The sequence below is a fragment of the Salmo salar genome, chromosome ssa12, assembly GCF_905237065.1.
Source record: "Salmo salar chromosome ssa12, Ssal_v3.1, whole genome shotgun sequence".
NCBI lineage: Eukaryota > Metazoa > Chordata > Actinopteri > Salmoniformes > Salmonidae > Salmo > Salmo salar.
Genome location: NC_059453.1, coordinates 55,257,955 through 55,277,562, shown reverse-complemented (window position 1 = coordinate 55,277,562; position 19,608 = coordinate 55,257,955). Strand labels below are relative to the sequence as shown.

At 46.2% G+C, this 19,608-nt stretch overlaps 1 protein-coding gene across 22 annotated transcripts in view; it reads right to left on the bottom strand.

Moving 5' to 3' along the window:
• Positions 1 to 19,608, bottom strand: part of nfasca (neurofascin homolog (chicken) a) — a 152,075-nt gene that overhangs the window by 52,206 nt on the left and 80,261 nt on the right. For 20 of the 22 annotated variants that reach the window (XR_006758023.1, XR_006758024.1, XR_006758025.1 and 17 more), the window contains exons 3-5: positions 14,742 to 14,886; positions 11,810 to 11,827; positions 768 to 873 (exon numbers count right to left, since the gene is read on the bottom strand). Coding sequence is in view for 19 of the 22 variants with exons in the window: in XM_014131783.2 (XP_013987258.1) it covers positions 768 to 873; positions 11,810 to 11,827; positions 14,742 to 14,835 (218 nt within the window). In the remaining 3 variants the exon portion in view is untranslated. The remainder of the gene's footprint in view (positions 1 to 767; positions 874 to 11,809; positions 11,828 to 14,741; positions 14,887 to 19,608) is intronic. The other 2 variants (XM_045691513.1, XM_014131790.2) reach the window with 1 other exon arrangement.

The following is a 19,608-nucleotide window of genomic DNA, read 5'->3' as shown; positions in this document are numbered from 1 at the left end:
CATGACCAGCGGTGGAGGGACAAGGGAGAGGAGTAGGCGAGGGGAGGAGTGGAGACAAAGAGAGAGGAGGAAGCAAGGTGAAAGCACTTGTCAGGTCTGGATAGCAGGGCACTTGTCAGCTTGGGAATATGGGGGGTGGCTGGATGGCTGTCATGGGTTATGGGGTAGGGGCAGGGGTGGGTGGAGTGTAGGCGATAGGTTTGGGATGCTGACAAGGTTCAGGTGGGGGTTGGAATGGGGTCGAAGGTGGAGGGTAGGTGGTGAGATGGGGTGCAGGATGGCACACTGCAGAGCAGTGCTGACCTATTCATGCTCAAACTAATGACTGTCACACTGTATAACTGTCACTGTCAGAGAGAGAGAGAAAGGCCATGGTAAGGTAACAGTAGGGCAGATCGAGAGGGGGGGTTGAGAGAAATGAGACAAGATATAAACAGGGAGAAAAAAAGAGTGAATATGAGAGCGAGAAAGAATGAGAGAGAGAACAAGTGGAAACACCCAGCTCCAGCAGGGAGAAAAGGAGTGGTAGAGTGTGAGATAACGACAGAGTAGGAAAGTATGCAGGATGGAGAGGGAACAAAACAAGCACAAACAAAAACACAAAAGAATAATCAGAGAAAGAGAGAGAGAGAGTGAGCAGGCGAGAGGGTGCGGGAAATGAGAGACGACAAGCTGAGTGGAGGAGGGAGGGATGAGAGAAGCGATAGATGACGGATGGACAGAAAGAAGGATGGAGGGATGAGAGGAGGTCTTTGTGTGTAACTCACGTTGGCACGGGGTTCCCCTTGGCCTCACACTCAATGATGATGTTATCTCTGGGATCAACAATGTAGTCCTTCAATGACTGTTTCATAATGGTGGGAGGCTGCTTCACTGGAGAGAGAGCGAGACAATGGAGAGAGAGAATGTACCGAGAGAGAGAGAGAAAGAGAGAGACAAAGGACAGAGAGAGAGACAAAAGAGAGAGAGAGAATGTTCATAACCTCTAACTTACCCCTAGCCCTAGTAGGCATGTAGTGTACATTTAAAAATATATAGATAAAATATGAACAAGTATAGGAAGCATTCTTCGACCCTGCTGCTGGAGGGCTGCAGTGGGTGTGTGTGTGTGTGTGCGTGCGTGCGTGCGTGTGTGTGTGTGTGTGTGCAGGCTTTTGTTCTAATGAAGAACTATAACCCCCCCCCAGCTCACACACTCACACTGTGGCCATATCCAGGAGGAGTGAAGGAAGAAAGGAGAGCATTAGGCTACGGTGTAGATGAGTTGGTTCCATTGACTCTGTGTATTCTCCCCTCCCTCTGGCCTTAACACAGCTGTGCTCACTCTTCTATGCACATTTAATTCCCCACTTAAGCCAGATGATTCCCCACTGTTTCTCTGCCCTGCTCCACTTCTAGATCACTGAGCGCTAGGGGCTCATTCTGCTCCTTCTGCCTCAGCACTGACACTACACAGCAATCAGGCCCAGCCTCAAAGAAAACAGTTTGCGCCGTCCCGCTGTACAAAATAGCCTCAGTCGAAAGGAAAGCTCGCTTGCCAAGATGTGCCAAGATGGGAGAGAGGAATGACCGTGTGGGTGTATTTGTGTGTTCCATAAATCTTGTCCAGAGTAACCGCAGTCTGAAAGGGAATAGCCCAAGTCTGACGGAAGTTCCCTTGCCAAGATAGAGAATCTTCTGTAAGAGGGAAAGAGCGAGGGGATTTCATCGCTCATTACTATTCTCTCTATGTCCTCAGTTTGGGGTTGCCAGCAGTTACGCAACTGTTGTTAAGCACTACTTTAAATGTATAGAATAGGTAACAACTGTAGTCATCCACCCGTTTGTGTTTCCAGGGGTTAAAGCAACAAACCAAAAAACATGACTGAAACTTAAATCGATCTCAGATTGATTGTCTGGTCCAAGTTCACCTCCCCTTTCATGTAAGAAAGTCATGACAATGGCTTTTAGTGAAAGAAGATCATTTTGTACATTTTAAACTGCGAGTTTGACCAATTCCAGTCCCCTCGGGGGACGGGGGGGCGGGACTGTGGCCATATCCAGGAGATTATTATTATTTCTCCTGCTACCAGTCACTTTCTCCTAATCCCTGCCTACATATACAGTGCATTCGGAAAGTATTCAGAGCCCTTCACCTTTTCCACATTTTGTTACGTTACAGTCTTAATCTAAAATGGATGAAAAAAAATCCTCATCAATGTACACGCAATAGCCCATAATGAAAAAGTGAAAACAGGTTTTTAGACATTTTGCAAATTCATAAAAAAAATTAAAAAAAATGAAATACCTTATTTACATAAGTATTCAGACTCTTTGCTATGAGATTCGAAATTGAGCTCAGGTGCATCCTGTTTCAATTGATCATCCTTGAGATGTTTCTACAACTTGATTGATTGGGCATGATTTGGAAAGACACACACCTGTCTATATAAGGTCCTACAGTTGACAGTGCATGTCAGAGCAAAAACCAAGCCATGAGGTCGAAGGAATTGTCTGTAGAGCTCCGAAACAGGATTGTGTCGAGGCCCAGACGTGGGGAAGGGTACCAAAACATTTCTGCAGCACCAAAGGTCCCCAAAAACACAGTGACCTTCATTATTCCTAAATGGAAGAAGTTTGGAACCACCAAGACACTTCCTAGAGCTGGCCGCCAGGCCAAACTGAGCAGACGACTGACAAGGGCCTTGGCTCAGGGAGGTGACCAAGAACCCGATGGTCACTCTGACAGAACTCCAGAGTTCCTATGTGGATATGGAATAACTTCCAGAAGGACAACCATCTCTGCAGCACTCCCCCAATCAGGCTTGTATTGTAGATTGCCAGATGGAAGCCACTCCTCAGTAAAAGGCACATGACAGCACGCTTGGAGTTTGCCAAAAGGCACCTAAAGGACTCTCAGACCATGAGAAACAAGACTCTCTGGTCTGATGAAACCAAGATTTAATGCCAAGCGTCACGTCTGGAGGAAACAGGCACCATCCTTACGGTGAAGCATGGTGGTGGCAGCATCATGCTGTGGGGATGTTTTTCAGCAGCAGGGACTGGGTGACTAGTCAGGATCGAGGGAAAAATGAATGGAGCAAAGTACAGAGAGATCCTTAATGAAAACCTGCTCCAGAGCACTCAGGACCTAGGACTGGGGCGAAAGCTCACCTTCCAACAGGACAACAACCCTAAGCACACAGCCATGACAACGCAGGAGTGGCTTCAGGAAAAGTCTCTGAATGTCTTTGAGTGGCCCATCCAGAGCCCAGACCCGATCAAACATATCTGGAGAGACCTGAAATAGCTGTGCAGCAATTCAACCTGACAGAGCTTGAGAGGATCTGCAGAGAAGAATGGGAGGAACTCCCCAAATACAGGTGTTCTAAGCTTGTAGTGTCATACCCAAGAAGACTCGCGGCTGTAACTGCTGCCAAGGGTGCATCAACAAAGTACCAAGTAAAGGGTCTGAATACTTACAGTTGAAATCAGAAGTTTACATACACTTAAGTTGGAGTCATTAAAACTCGTTTTTCAACCACTCCACAAATTTCTTGTTAACAAACTATAGTTTTGGCAAGTCGGTTAGAACATCAACTTTGTGCATGACACAAGTAATTTTCCAACAATTGTTTACAGACAAATTATTTCACTTATAATTCACTGTATTACAATTCCAGTGGGTCAGACATTTAAGTTGACTGTGCCTTTAAACAGCTTGGAAAATTCCAGAAAATGATGTCATGGCTTTAGAAGCTTCTGATAGGATAATTGACATAATTTGAGTCAATTGGAGGTGCACCTGTGGATGTATTTCAAGGCCTACCTTCCAACTCAGTGCCTCTTTGCTTGACATCATGGGAAAATCAAAAGAAATCAGCCAAGGCCTCCTGAAGGTACCACGTTCATCTGTACAAACAATAGTACGCAAGTATAAACACCATGGGACCACGCAGCCGTCATACCGCTCAGGTAGGAGACGCGTTCTGTCTCCTTGAGATGAACGTACTTTGGTGCGAAAAGTGCAAATCAATCCCAGAACAACAGCAAAGGACCTTGTGAACATGCTGGAGGAAACAGGCACAAAAGTATCTATATCCACAGTAAAACGAGTCCTATATCGACATAACCTGAAGGGCCGCTCAACAAGGAAGAAGCCACTGCTCCAAAACTGCCATAAAAAAGCCAGACTATAGTTTGCAACTGCACTAGGGACAAAGATCATACTTTTTGGAGAATTGTCCTCTGGTCTGATGAAACAAAAATAGAAGAGTTTGGCCATCGTTATGTTTGGAGGAAAAAGGGGGAGGCTTGCAAGCCGAAGAACACCATCCCAACCGTGAAGCATGGGGGTGGCAGCATCATGTTGTGGGGGTGCTTTACTGCAGGAGGGACTGGGACTCGTGCACTTCACAAAATAGATGGCATCATGAGGGAGGAAAATTATGTGGATATATTGAAGCAACAACATTAAGACATCAGTCAGGAAGTTAAAGCTTGGTCGTAAATGGGTCTTCTAAATGGACAATGACCCCAAGCATACTTCCAAAGTTGTGGCAAAATGGCTTAAGGACAACCAAGTCAAGGTATTGAAGTGGCCATCACAAAGCCCTGACCTCAATCCCATAGAAAATTTGTTTGAAAATGCTTGTGTGAGAAAGGAGGCCGACAAACCTGATTCAGTTACACCAGCTTTGTCAGGAGGAATGGGCCAAAATTCACCCAACTTATTGTGGGAAGCTTGTGGAAGGCTACCTGAAACGTTTGACCCATGTTAAACAATTTTAAGGCAATGCTACCAAATACTAATTGAGTGTATGTAAACTTCTGACCCACTGGGAATGTTATGAAAGAAATAAAATCTGAAATAAATCATTCTCTCTACTATTATTCTGACATTTCACATTCTTAAAATAAAGTGGTGATCCTAACTGACCTAAGACAGGGAATTCTTACAAGGATTAAATGTCAGGAATTGTGAAAAACTGAGTTTAGGTGTATGTAAACTTCTGACTTCAACTGAACATAAATGTGAAATGTAAGTTTTTTTTTATTTTTAATACTTTTGCAAAAATTTCTAAAACATCTTTTTGCTTTGTCATTATGGGGTATTGTGTGTAGATTGATGAGGGGGAAAAAAAATATATAAAAAAATTAAATCCATTTTAGAATAAGGCTGAAACGTAACAAAATGTGGAAAAAGTTAAGGGGTCTGAATACTTTCCCAGTGCACTGTAAATATTTCCATCAAATACTCCAGTATCCCTGCACATTATAAATCTGTTAATGGCACTGACCCTGTATATAGCTCCCTCTCTTATTTCTTATTTCTTGTGTTTTTTGTATTATATTATATATTATATACATGATTCCGTATGTGTTATTTCATAATATTAAAGTTTTTTGATATTTTTACTATTTTCTACACTGTAGAATAATAGTGAAGACACCAATATTATGAAATAACACATACGGAATCATGTAGTAACCAAGAAATGGTTAAACAAATCAAAATATATTTTATATTTTCGATTCTTCAAAGTAGCCACACTTTGCCTTGATGACGGCTTTGCACACTTCCCATTCTCTCAACCAGCTTCATGAGGTAGTCACCTGGAATGCATTTCAATTAACAGGTGTGCCTTGTTAAAAGTTAATTTGTGGCATTCTTTTCCTTCTCAATGCATTTGAGCCAATCAGTTGTGTTGTGACAAGGTAGGGGTGGTATACAGAAGATAGCCCTATTTGGTAAAAGACCAAGTCCATATTATGGCAAGAACAGCTCAAATGAGCAAAGAGAAATGACAGTCCATCATTACTTTAAGACATGAAGGTTGTCAATCCAGAACATTTCAAGAACGTTGAAAGTTTCTTCAAGTGAAGTCGCAAAAACCATCGAACGCTATGATGAAACTGGCTCTCATGAGGACCGCCACAGGAATGGATGACCCAGAGTTACCTTGCTGCAGAGGATAAGTTACCAGCCTCTGAAATTGCAGCACAAATAAATGTTTCACAGAGTTTAAGTAACAGACACATCTCAACATCAACTGTTAAGAGGAAACTGTGTGAATCAGACCTTCATGGTCGAATTGCTGCGAAGAAACCACTACCAAAGTGGTTGTGAAACCACTACCAAACCACCACCAAACCACTACCAAATCTGTCCTTTGGTCTGATGAGGCCAAATTAGCGATTTTTGGTTCCAACTGCTGTGTCTTTGTGAGACGCAGAGTAGGTGAACGGATGATCTCAGCATGTGTAGTTCCCACCGTGAAGCATGGAGGAGGAGGTGTGATGGTGTGGGGGTGCTTTGATGGTGACACTGTTGGTGATTTATTTAGAATTCAAGGCACACTTAACCAGCATGGCTACTACAGCATTCTGCAGCAACACATCATCCTGTCTGATTGCGCTTAGTTGGATCATTTGTTTTTTAACAGGCCCAACACACCTCCAGGCTGTGTAAGGGCTATTTGACCAAGGAAGAGAATGATGGAGTGCTGCATCAGATGACCTGGCCTCCACAATCACCCGACTTTAACACAATTGAGATGGTTGGGGATGAGTTTGACTGCAGAATGAAGGAAAAGCAGCCAACAAGTGCTCAGCATATGTGGGAACTCCTTCAAGTCTGTTGGAAAAGCATTCCAGGTGATGCTGGTAGAGATAATACCAAGAGTGTGCAAAGCTGTCATCAAGGCAAAGGGTGGCTACTTTGAAGAATATAAAATATATTTTTATTTGTTTAACACTTTTTTGGTACTACATGTTTCCATATGTGGTATTTCATAGCATTGATGTCTTTACTATTATTCTACAATGTAGAAATTAGTAAAAATAAAGAAAACCCTTTGAATGAGTAGGTGTGTATCCAAACTTTTGACTGGTACTGTATATATATTATTAGTTATACTATTTTGATATTGAAAACTGCGCTGTTGGGTAGGGCTTGCAAGTTAAGCATTTCACTGTACTTGTGCATTTGACAAATAAAACTTTAAACTAAATGAGTTTTATAACAGACACAACAGAAGCATTTCTGGGGTGATCCACAAAATGAGTCAAAATAATAATTTTAAAAATCTGATTTTTTTTATATTAATAAAGACTTGCTAAAGTGCAATAATCCAGCATTTCCATCTGTGCACTCTGTGTGTTATTTTATGCAATTAATTTAAAAAAAAATTAAAAACCTGTCCCTCATAACGTCAACCCTGTTATGTGAACTGAAATCTCATTTGAATATGGTCAGACTATTCCTTAAATGTTTTGTTTAAAAGAAACATTGAACATAAAATCCTAGTGTAAAAGCAGGTGAGCTCGTTCTACTCTTTTTGGCCATTTTCTGTTTTTTGTTTGTGGTGGAACACTGAGTAGGTCGAGCAGGATGCCTGTTACCCATAGATTGTAACGCCCTGGCCATAGAGAGGGGTTTTTTGTTCTTTATTTTGGTTAGGCCAGGGTGTTACATTGGGTGGGCGTTCTATGTTCGTTTTCTAGGTTTTTTGTATTTCTTTGTTTTGGGCCGTGTGTGGCTCCCAATCAAGCACAGCTGAAGTTCGTTGTTGTTGATTGGGAGTCACACATAAGGAGCATGTTTTTACTTTGGGTTTTGTGGGTAATTGTTTCTGTTGAGTGTTTTGCACCTGACAGGACTGTTTGGCTATCAGTTTTCTCATTTTGTTTTGTGTAGTGTTCTTTCGTCAATTAAAATCATGATGAACACTAACTCCGCTGCGCCTTGGTCTACTCTCTCTCCCGACAGCCGTTACAAAATTACCCACCAAAAACGGACCAAGCAGCAGAGGAAGGAGCAGCACAAGGAGGACTATAGGAAGCAGCGCGCTCGGGAAGTCATGGCATCCTGGTCGCTGGAGGTGTTGGAGTCCAGGATTGACTGGACATGGGATCAATTATTTGACCACTGCAACAACCTGCCGAGGGAGAGCGACGGACACAGGAGGCAGCCCCACTAAAAAATGTTGGGGGGGCACAAAGGGGAGATTGGCGGAGTCAGGCGGTAGACCTGAGCCAACTCCCCGTGCTTACAGGAGGCAGCGCAGTACTGGTCAGACACCGTGTTATGCGGTAAAGCGCACGGTGTCCCCAGTACGCGTTCATAGCCCGGTGCGCTATAGGCCAGCCCCCTGCAAGTGCCATGTGAGTGCAGGCATCAAGCCAGCACGGGTTGTGCCAGCTCAGCGCGTCTGGTCTCCAGTGCGCCTTTTCGGGCCAGGGTATCCTGCACCGGCTCTGCGCACTGTGTCTCCAGGGCGCTGGGAGGGTCCAGTTCGCCCAATGCCTGCTCTCCGCCCGTGCCGGGCCAAAGTGGGCAGTCAGTCTGGAGTATGGGTAAAGAGCGTAAAGGCTAGAACTCCAGTGCTCCCCCACAGCCCAGTTTATCCTGTGCCTCCTCCTCGGACCAGGCCTCCAGTGGATCTCTCCAGCCTGGTCCGTCCTGTGCCACCTCCCAGGACTAGGCCTCCAGTGGGTCTCCCCATCCTGGTTAAGCCTGTGCCTCCTCCTCGGACCAGGCCTCCAGTGGGTCTCCCCATCCTGGTCCGTCCTGTGCCACCTCCCAGGACTAGGCCTCCAGTGGGTCTCCCCATCCTGGTTAAGCCTGTGCCTCCTCCTCGGACCAGGCCTCCAGTGGGTCTCCCCATCCTGGTCCGTCCTGTGCCGCCTCCTAGGACTAGGCCTCCAGTGGGTCCCCCCATCCTGGTTAAGCCTGTGCCTCCTCCTCGGACCAGGCCTCCAGTGGGACTCCCCATCCTGGTCCGTCCTGTGCCGCCTCCTAGGACTAGGCCTCCAGTGGGTCTCGCCAGTCCAGAGCCGCCAGAGCTGCCCGCCAGTCCGGAGCCGCCAGAGCTGCCTGCCAGTCCGGAGCCGCCAGTCCGGAGCCGCCAGAGCCGCCCGCCAGTCTGGACCCGCCAGAGCCGCCCGCCAGTCAGGAGCCGCCAGAGCCGCCCGCCAGTCCGGAGCCGTCAGAGCCGCCCGTCAGTCCGGAGCCGTCAGAGCCGCCCGCCAGTCCGGATCCGCCAGAGCCGCCCGCCAGTCCGGATCCGCCAGAGCCGCCCGCCAGTCCGGAGCCGCCAGAGCCGCCCGCCAGTCAGGAGCCGCCAGAGCCGCCCACCTGTCCGGAGCCGCCCGCCTGTCCGGAGCCACCAGAGCCGCCCGCCTGTCCGGAGCAGTCAGAGCCGCCCGCCAGCCCGGTGAGTCCTGTGCCTGCGCCTAGGGCCAGGCCTCTTACATGTCTCCTCAGCCTGGTGAATCCTGGGTCAGTGCCGCCGGAGCCGCCAGGGACGCCCGCCAGCCGGGCGCAGCCAGGGACGCCCGCCAGCCGGGCGCAACCAGGGTCGCCCGCCAGCCGGGCGCAGCCATCGCCGCCCGCCAGCCGGGCGCAGTCATCACCGCCCGCCAGCCGGGCGCAGCCATCACTGCCCGCCAGCCAGGCGCAACCAGGGTCGCCCGCCAGCCGGACGCAGCCATCGCCGCCCGCCAGCTGGGCGCAGCTATCACCGCCCACCAGCCGGGCGCAGTCAGGGTCGCCCACCAGACCTTCGGCGCGGCCAGGTGCGCCACCTAAGAGGGCGACGCCGAGGGTGGAGCAGAGGCCACGTCCCGCACCTGAGCCGCCGCCGTAAGAAGGCCCACCCGGACCCTCCCCTTCAGTGTCAGGTTTTGCGGCCGGAGTCCGCACCTTGGGGGGGGATACTGTAACGCCCTTGGCCATAGAGAGGGGTTTTTTGTTATTTATTTTGGTTAGGCCAGGGTGTTACATTGGGTGGGCGTTCTATGTTCGTTTTCTAGGTTTTTTGTATTTCTTTGTTTTGGGCCGTGTGTGGCTCCCAATCAGGCACAGCTGAAGTTCGTTGTTGCTGATTGGGAGTCACACATAAGGAGCATGTTTTTCCTTTGGGTTTTGTGGGTAATTGTTTCTGTTTAGTGTTTTGCACCTGACAGGACTGTTTGGCAGTCAGTTTTCTAGTTTTGTTTTGTGTAGTGTTCTTTCGTCAATTAAAATCATGATGAACACTAACTCCGCTGCGCCTTGGTCTACTCTCTCTCCCGACAGCCGTTACATAGATTGACAGTCTATAAATGTTTTACAAATTGTTGTTGTTGTTGTTGTCATGACGTTGGCCTCTTTGAGTACAGGGAGGACAGTTGACCCCCTCCCCCTTGCACCATCCCCCAACCTACCTTCCCCCACCCAGTCCCTGTGTGAAGGAGTGGTAAAATTCCAGAGAAGAATCTCTGGCCACACGGCCCATAGAGAGACACAGGAAATTCTTCCAACTCACAGAATTGGGGAACCGAGTGACATTTGTGTTCTGGAGAAGGTATGGAAGATTGGTGAAGAATCCAGCTACGAACTGGTCCGCTTGGTACAATTTTGTGATACTCAGAAGAGACAATATAGCCATATTACCATAAAATGGTTTATATAATAACCTCAGCCTTGAGACTTGCATCCACATGGTTGTATAGAATGTATTAATAAGGATAAAGCTTTTTGTAATACATTGAGATGCTATGTACTGATGTTAATGTGATAGAATTGTATTTCTGTACCAAGCTTAACTCAGTCATCGGCACGCCCCCAGGGACACAGACAGGACCAGGCGTCATGTGACATGTTCACTATAAAACCATACCCTGATTTACTTTCTAACAGACCAGGCCTCCACTCCATTGAGAGTTGGCCAATAGGTTTGACCATCCAAGTACTCTACTGAAAGTGAACTATACCACGTGGTTAACTTTTAGACTATTGATACCGACAGAATAAGAACAAGTCTTTGATATTAATTAATAGTCTGCAGCTAGAAATTATATCATTGAACGCGAAGACCGACGAAACATCCATTCTATAACGACATTAATGAATGTCGCTTTGAAAGATCCATTCTAACCGAGAGAGAGAGAGAGAGAGAACGCGGACAAAACTCTCCAACAGAACGACGCTCCAACAAGGATCCCGACGACACACTGAGCGTAAATATATATTGATTGCAATTGTTCCCAAATGAGTGAGCGTTCATGTGCAAAGGATTAGCATGTCAATTGTTAATATTAATGAACTCTGTGTGTCTCCTCAGCTGAACATTTTATGACCCATTGTTAGCCCACTAGGGCACATTACTCTACCAATTCTTTGTGACGATAATTACTGTTTGTATACTTTCTGTGAATTACTTAGTTTAGTAAATAAATGATTTTAAGACAATTGATGTATGGATGATTTTAGTAAAGACTGGGTTCGTGCAGATACAACAATTTACGACGTTTGGAATGAGACTGGACGCGAGGTAAAATACACCATTTAAACCAGAAGATAATCGGCCTATACTATAATAGAATATAATATATAATGTTATAATGTAGGAAAGTTATATTAGGAAAATTATAACTTTGTAATCTGAATATTTTCCTTGGTGCCCCGATCTCCTAGTTAATTACAATTAAACGATTAATCAGTTTAATCGCGTGATAATAATTACAGGGAGTTAATTGATAAACATGTCTTCAGTTTAATGGTACCCCAAAGACACGACATTGTGAAGCTTGCATTCAATTGCCCCTCCCAGTTCCACACAACAAGCTTCCATTCCCCCTGTTACAAATATATGGCTGATTTAATTTGGCACTTAATAGGCACTTACTATAGTGTTTGTATTTATTTAACCTCTTGAGATGGGAAACATGTTCCTTATTAAATTGAAAGTGTGATCTTTATGACAGAATGTTAAAATGAGTTACACTACCCAAAAGGGACTCATTTCGTGGAACGACCCTACTGTGTTAATAAAAAAACACTTACGGTCCTGCTGGATCTTTGCTGTTAGTCCCAGAGAGAGCAAGAAAATATACAGAGAGAGAGAGAGAGGGCGAGAGATAGATGTTGCAGTTGTTGTTAGTGATATTAGAGGGTTCATTAAAACATTGGCCTATAGCAAGAGCATGTCTACAGCATTCAACAATGTTCCAGTCGCATACAGTAGTATCAGTTCTATTGTTATGGAGTAAGTATGTCATAAAAGAAAAGGATGTGGTAACAATGTTATTCTACTCAACAAAACGTTTTTCTACTGTTATATCCATGTTATGTAGCTAAAGCACATTTACATTAGTTATACGATTAGCTAGTTGCGTAGAAAGTTGAGTGACTACACTGACTGTGAATATGTCCTGAAACAAATTAGCACAATAAGATGAAAACTTACCTGTTGATGGATTCCACATGGCGACACGGTTGGTTTTCAGGGAGGGGGCAGCGGAGAGAGAAAAAGAGAGAGGTTATATGATCGTCAAAGCCTGCTAGCATCAGCATGGTCCGATAACAACAAGCTAAGATGACCCCACCCACTGGACACACACTGGTTGAATCGACGTTGTTTCCACGTCATTTAAATTAAATGAACCAATGGGGAATAAACATTCAATTGATGTCTGTACCCAGTGGGCAGACATTTGGGACAATCTGTGATAGTACTATAATTGAGAAACTAAAATACACATATATTTCATTATTTCCCACTGCATGAATTATCACAAAACAGTACATTTAAGTGTATAATATATTTCCATAACGGATGTTTTTTGTTGACTTGATGGCACTCTTTAGGAATGGCCATGACTGACATAGCTGACACAATGGTCCAAGGCTGTGTGTCTGATTGAGAGTCCCTCCCCTCCCCTTGATGTAATGTTCCTAGTGTGTGTGTGTGTGTGTGTGTGTGTGTGTGTGTGTGTGTGTGTGTGTGTGTGTGTGTGTGTGTGTGTGTGTGTGTGTGTGTGTGTGTGTGTGTGTTTCCACGGCTATGGGGGGATGGCTGCCCATAGACAGGTGACACACCAAATCCCCCCAGATCTTTTATTTGGTCAGAATAAGCCATGGTCACATAGGAGGTGTAGGGGAAGGGTGAAGGGAAAGAATCTAAGAAGGACATGACAACCCTCATCAATAGAATTCTGCAATCATGGAAATGAAATAAATAATAGGAAATAAATGCCTATTTCTAATTATTTTAGAAAGTAAATATTTAAAAAAAGACGTTCCCGCTTCTCACCAACAGAAAAGTATTCCATCTTGTTATTAAATTTAGCTACCTGATTTTTTTTTAAAGAATAAGTCATCATATATTCCCCGTTTGCACAAGGCTACTAGGCTACTTTTGCCTTCTTGCAACGCAATACTTCAACTACTAGAAACTGTGCGTATACATGGTCTAAAGTCTGCGGGAGGATAAGCACATTCTCACGTAAAGTTCTGTTTTATAAATGGAAACTTTTATATGAAAATAGGTGGACACGTGTTTTGGGGCATATTTTCTGCATACACAACATTGATAAATAAGGCCCCAGGGCTGTAAAATCACCTGTTTTCAGACAGCCCCTTTTCTGTATCTCTGTCTCCTTTTCTCTCTCTCTCTCTGTCTCTCTTTCCATCTCTCTGTCTCGCTTTCCCTCTCTCTGCCTCTCTCTCTCGCTCTTCTCATCTCTTTATCTCTGTCTCACTGGTGATGAATATATTTGTGAGAGGTCGAAGGGGTTACAAGGGTATTATGTATTTTTCTCTGTGGGGGCTTCTCTCTCCCTCTCTCTCCCCCCGTTGTGTGTGTCCTCTGTCTGACACTAATCAATAGAGCTTCCTGAGGGCGCGGGTGAAAGGTTGTGGGGTATAAAGAGACATTGAGAAAGACGGCGCCGTAGGGGGGAGATGAGGTGGAGACTACAGAGGTGATGACAGCTGATGGCCGTGTGTGAATGTGTGTCCATACCCTGTGTGTTTGAGGCACATAAAGAGGTAGACAATAAGTGGTGTGTGCGTGTGTGCGTGTGTGTGCGTGTGTGTGTGTGTGTGTGTGTGTGTGCTCACATATGTCTGTGTTTGACCACCGCATAGCAGGTGCCCATGGGGCTTTATCTGCTATCAAATCATTTTTCATAATGCCACTGTGAGACATTCTCAACTATTATTGTCCTTTTTAACAAAAACCGAGAACGAAAGGAGAGAAAAGGCTAGCTCTCTTTCACTTTGTGTCTTTGTTTCTTATTCCCACTGGAGTCAGTCCGATGGGACACTATAGTCGGGAGCTTTCAGCTTTCACACATGTTACGATGGCCTGGTATTGGAGTGTGTGTGTAACAAGATCTCATAGCGTCCCTTCGAAATACAACGTATTATGGATGAACGTCACCATGAGTTCCGCTTGGTTACAGGGTTAAAACATTCATTCAGAGTGGTTAAGGTTAGGGCTATGGTTCGGGGAAGGCTTAAAGCAAAATAATGAAAAAAAAAAGTGCTATTACCATAAGGTACCATCAGTATCGTGTGTGTGTGCATGTGTGCGTGCGTGCGTGTGTGTGTGTGTGTGTGTGTGTGTGTGTGTGTGTGTGTGTGTGTGTGTGTGTGTGTGTGTGTGTGTGTGTGTGCGTGCGTGCGAGTGTGTAAGATGGGGGATGGTGAGCTCCAAACCTATTGTTCAAGATATCACTGGCTATGAAGCTAGATCTGCAGATGTAAAGACAGGACCACTGTGTTGAGTTATACATCTTCGACATCACTTGATCTTACAGTATATTAAAGACGTTGATTTGCTGTGGAATTCCTTCTGAAAGCTGTCACAGTTAGGTGTCTCTACACCAGTGGGTTAGAATGGTGTTGTTGCATGCTTTTTTTAACGACCTAAATGGTAGCTTTACCGTAATAAATGCCAGCTATGTGTTTGCGATGTGGTTGTTGGACTTACAATCGAGAGGAACATCGATAGCAGACACTTCTTGCCACAGCAGCAGGACCAGTGATATGACAGACAGGGCCCAAGGCCCGCCCTGCGCCAACATCTCTCCCCTCTGTTTCTCCTCTCCCGTCACAATTCCTGATACGTCTCTGACCTATGAGAGAGAGAGAGAGAGAGAGAGAGAGAGAGAGAGAGAGAGAGAGAGAGAGATGTGTTTTCAGTGTGTGAGTGTGGCTGGTCTACATCTGAAGCTGAGGCCCTGGCTCCCCAGAGAGAGCTGCCCATAGACAAGCTCCAGAGAGAGGAGAGATGTAGACATCACACAGACCAGTATCCCCCTCTCCTCCACTACCACATCACCCCAAACCATTACTGGTACCAGCATCTCCGGCGCGGCCCACGCTTGGATTGCGTCCTACCTGACAGGTCGCTCCTACCAGGTGGCGTGGCGAGAATCTGTCTCCGCACCACGTGCTCTCACCACTGGTGTCCCCCAGGGCTCTGTTCTAGGCCCTCTCCTATTCTCGCTATACACCAAGTCACTTGGCTCTGTCATATCCTCACATGGTCTCTCCTATCATTGCTATGCAGACGACACACAATTAATCTTCTCCTTTCCCCCTTCTGATAACCAGGTGGCGAATCGCATCTCTGCATGTCTGGCAGACATATCAGTGTGGATGACGGATCACCACCTCAAGCTGAACCTCGGCAAGACGGAGCTGCTCTTCCTCCCGGGGAAGGACTGCCCGTTCCATGATCTCGCCATCACGGTTGACAACTCCATTGTGTCCTCCTCCCAGAGTGCTAAGAACCTTGGCGTGACCCTGGACAACACCCTGTCGTTCTCTACTAACATCAAGGCGGTGACCCGATCCTGTAGGTTCATGCTCTACAACATTCGCAGAGTACGACCCTGCCTCACACAGGAAGCGGCGCAGGTCCTAATCCAGGCACTTGTCATCTCCCGTCTGGATTACTGCAACTCGCTGTTGGCTGGGCTCCCTGCCTGTGCCATTAAACCCCTACAACTCATCCAGAACGCCGCAGCCCGTCTGGTGTTCAACCTTCCCAAGTTCTCTCACGTCACCCCACTCCTCCGCTCTCTCCACTGGCTTCCTGTTGAAGCTCGCATCCGCTACAAGACCATGGTGCTTGCCTACGGAGCTCTGAGGGGAACGGCACCTCCGTACCTTCAGGCTCTGATCAGGCCCTACACCCAAACAAGGGCACTGCGCTCATCCACCTCTGGCCTGCTCGCCTCCCTACCTCTGAGGAAGCACAGTTCCCGCTCAGCCCAGTCAAAACTGTTCGCTGCTCTGGCACCCCAATGGTGGAACAAGCTCCCTCACGACGCCAGGACAGCGGAGTCAATCACCACCTTCCGGAGACACCTGAAACCCCACCTTTTTAAGGAATACCTAGGATAGGATAAAGTAATCCTTCTAACCCCCCCCCTAAAATATTTAGATGCACTATTGTAAAGTGGTTGTTCCACTGGATATCATAAGGTGAATCCACCAATTTGTAAGTCGCTCTGGATAAGAGCGTCTGCTAAATGACTTTAATGTAAAATGTAAATGTAGAATCAGTACCCCAGTCCCCAGGCCCAGCACTAACCCCCCGACCCTCTTTCTCCCACAATAGTCCAGACTCCCAGGGCCCTGTTCCTCCACTCCCCCCGGCCTAAAGACCCAGAGTACCATAACATAGAAGAGGGTACCATCTCAGCCCACTAGCCCCATACACCCTGCCCCTCAAACCCAGACCCTTAACCAACCCCACTCAATCACACAGCAGCTGAAGACACTGACTTTTCATTCAACATTCCCCTCCATTTCAACCAACTAAATACATTACGAAATACTAAATGACGATATACTTAAATAAACCACACTTAGTGGAAACTGTAAATAATAGATGCATTTTACAGCGATTAGACTACAACAGCTTGTTACCCCTGGGGTAATACCCAATTCTCATACAAAACCTGTGCGTGACCCACACACACACTCCCATGCATAAACCATCTGGTGATATGTCAACTAAACACCATGCTACAAAATACCTAATCTGCCCCTGGGGAGGAGGATACAGATATTCCAGCATTCCTTTGGCTTCATCTGACACACACACACAGATGGGCGTGCACATACACACACACTTATTTTTTTTTTATTTAACCTGTATTTAACTAGGCTAGTCAGTTAGGAACAAATTCTTATTTACAATGATGGCCTACTCCAGCCAACCCAACCCGGACGACGCTATGCCAATTGTGCGCCGCCCTATGGGACTCCCAATCACAGCCGGATGTGATACAGCCTGGAATCGAACCAGGGTCTGTAGTGACACCTCTAGCACTGAGATGCGCCACTCGTGAGCCCATGGATGAATGCACTGATGAATGCACTGATGACCACACAGAGGCAGACACCCCCCCCACACATAGCTGGATGAAAAAATGGTAGGATGGATGATGGAACGATTGGAGAAAACAAAGGAAAGACATATGAATGTCTTGCTCTACTCCCCAACACTGTCTCTCTCTTTCCTTCTCTCCAGTATCACATGCACGTGAGAGCATCAATATAGGTCACTATAGTTCCCCCTATAGCATACTAGTATCTACACTCTCTAAAGATCCTAATATACACTGTTAGAAAAAAAGGGTTCCCGAAAGGGGCTCCATAGGAGAACCATTAGAATAACCCTTTTTAGTCCCTGGTAGAACCCGTTTTGGTTCCATGCAGAACCCTCTGTAGAAAGAGCTCTACATGGAACCCAAAATAGTTCTACCTGGAACCAAAAGGGTTCTACCTGGAAACAAAAAGTGTTCTTCAAATGGTTCTCCTATGGAGACAGTCGAAGAACCCCTTTAGGTTCTAGATAGCACTTTTTTTCCTAAGAATGTAGGGCTGCGTTGCAGATATAGGTTATTGGCTTTTCTAGGTGACCTAGCAGATACACATAAACAGAGGTGACCTAGTAGATATGCAGTAGTTTACAGAGGCTTCACAACAATCAGGTCAGGACTAGTTCTATCACTGGGCCCTAGGGGTGGAAACCTGGGGTAAGTCTACCCTGCTGTCTGCCCTACCGTTCTAATAACACTGTTAGACAAGCAAATTAGACTAAAGATTCATTTAGCAACATTTTCCAAACCGAAATATCCAAATGGAGATTCCGTGAAAACAAAAATCTGACATTGATTGGTTTATCAAGACAAGTCCCCACCCTTGTCTCAAAGCAGCGAGATAACACTGTCCCAATCATAACTGTGCTGAAATTGTAGTTGACCATATGGCAATTCTTTAAAGTATTTAAAATGGTCAGATGACTGGGAATTTCAGTAAGCAACAATATGACAAATGTCTTCAATGGCATTAGCCTACTTTATTCCAATATTTTCATCATTTAGCGATATTCATTCCCACAGTGATTATTGATTGATCCAGCCAGTTGTGGTTAAGAAAACGTGCATGCATAGTGGTGGGCTTTGCAAAGTGATGGGACATGCCTCGCAAAGTTTAGAACGGCCACAAGGACGGTAACAGCCTAGTAACAGGCGCTGCCTAGCAACCATCGTTATGGCGCATCGCATCTCATGAACGAGTATTGCTTACGCCGGACTTAGCTACGACGAGTCTTATTTTGGTTGGTGCAACAGGTATTTTTGATCCCAAAGTCAGATGTAGCTATGCTTGACCTAGCATTGAAGACCAACTTCTTTTGGCTTCTGGAGTGTGTGTGTGTTGTGTGTGTCCTCCTTGAGAATAAGAACAAACAGCATTTCATAACAGATCAAGCCATAACATGAGCGCAGCTACAGTATGTTTAAGTGTGATCTTCCTTTTGTCCTCCACACCAAAGATAAGATAAGAGTTGATTTCACTCATGTGGAATCACAGAGGAAAGCCTTGAATTGGTTTAACTTCTATTAGAGAACAGAAGGGTCAGTGTATATCACTGCTGGAAGGGCATGGCTAGTTCCGCCTAGCCTGGCTCCAGATCTGTTTGTGCTCTTGCCAACTCCATTGCTGTCATTGTCGGGCAAATAATGTTTACCATGACGTTTCCATAAGGAGATGGCAAGAGAGGAAACATACTGTCGCCAAGTTCTGCCTGGTTTCAGGAGTTCAGCTTCTCGCCATCTGACAAACATGTCAGAAAGGGTCGTTGTTGATAGATTTTGCTAGGTTGAGCTGGTCCGCCCAAAAGGAACATCCAGCCAACTGGAGGTGTACATAAGGATTTTAGCCTTCTGCTTGTCGAATGTGCACGAATGTGGGCATGAGGATTTGCCGGAAGTTTCTGGAGGGCTGGATTGTTGGTGCGTTGGCTAGCGGGTGATGGTGGAGGTTGATCTCAAACGTGGTGAAATCAGATGTGGGCCCGATGAGGGTTTGTTGGGCGTATCGGACATGCAATTGGGTTTGAGTGGATGTAATTGTAGTCGGGTTCGGATGACTTCAGGCGTGATTGGAACCTGCGTCTGGTGATGGGGAGGTCTCTGTCTGAATAGAGACTCCGAAGAGAACGGTAGTAGAAGAGGTGCAGAGAAGGAAATTGAAGATGGTGAGTGTGAGGATACGGGAAGCGTCCTGAGAGCAGTGATACTGACGGAGGGGATATGGAAGGTGATGGGTCGCTGTTGATGGTGGTTGCCTCTTACGGATGCCCCTGAGTAGGAGCGTGTACTGCACGCATTGGAGGCCGCTGAGGCATGTCCTGATGGTGGTGTAGTAGGAACGGAGGTGCTGGTGGGCGTACGTGACCTAGAATGTGACGATAGGAAGATCGCAGTTAGGAACATGGCCCGGTCAACCGCAATGGAGGATGCGAGGTCAGGGCTCAGTGTGGAGCAGGCCATGGC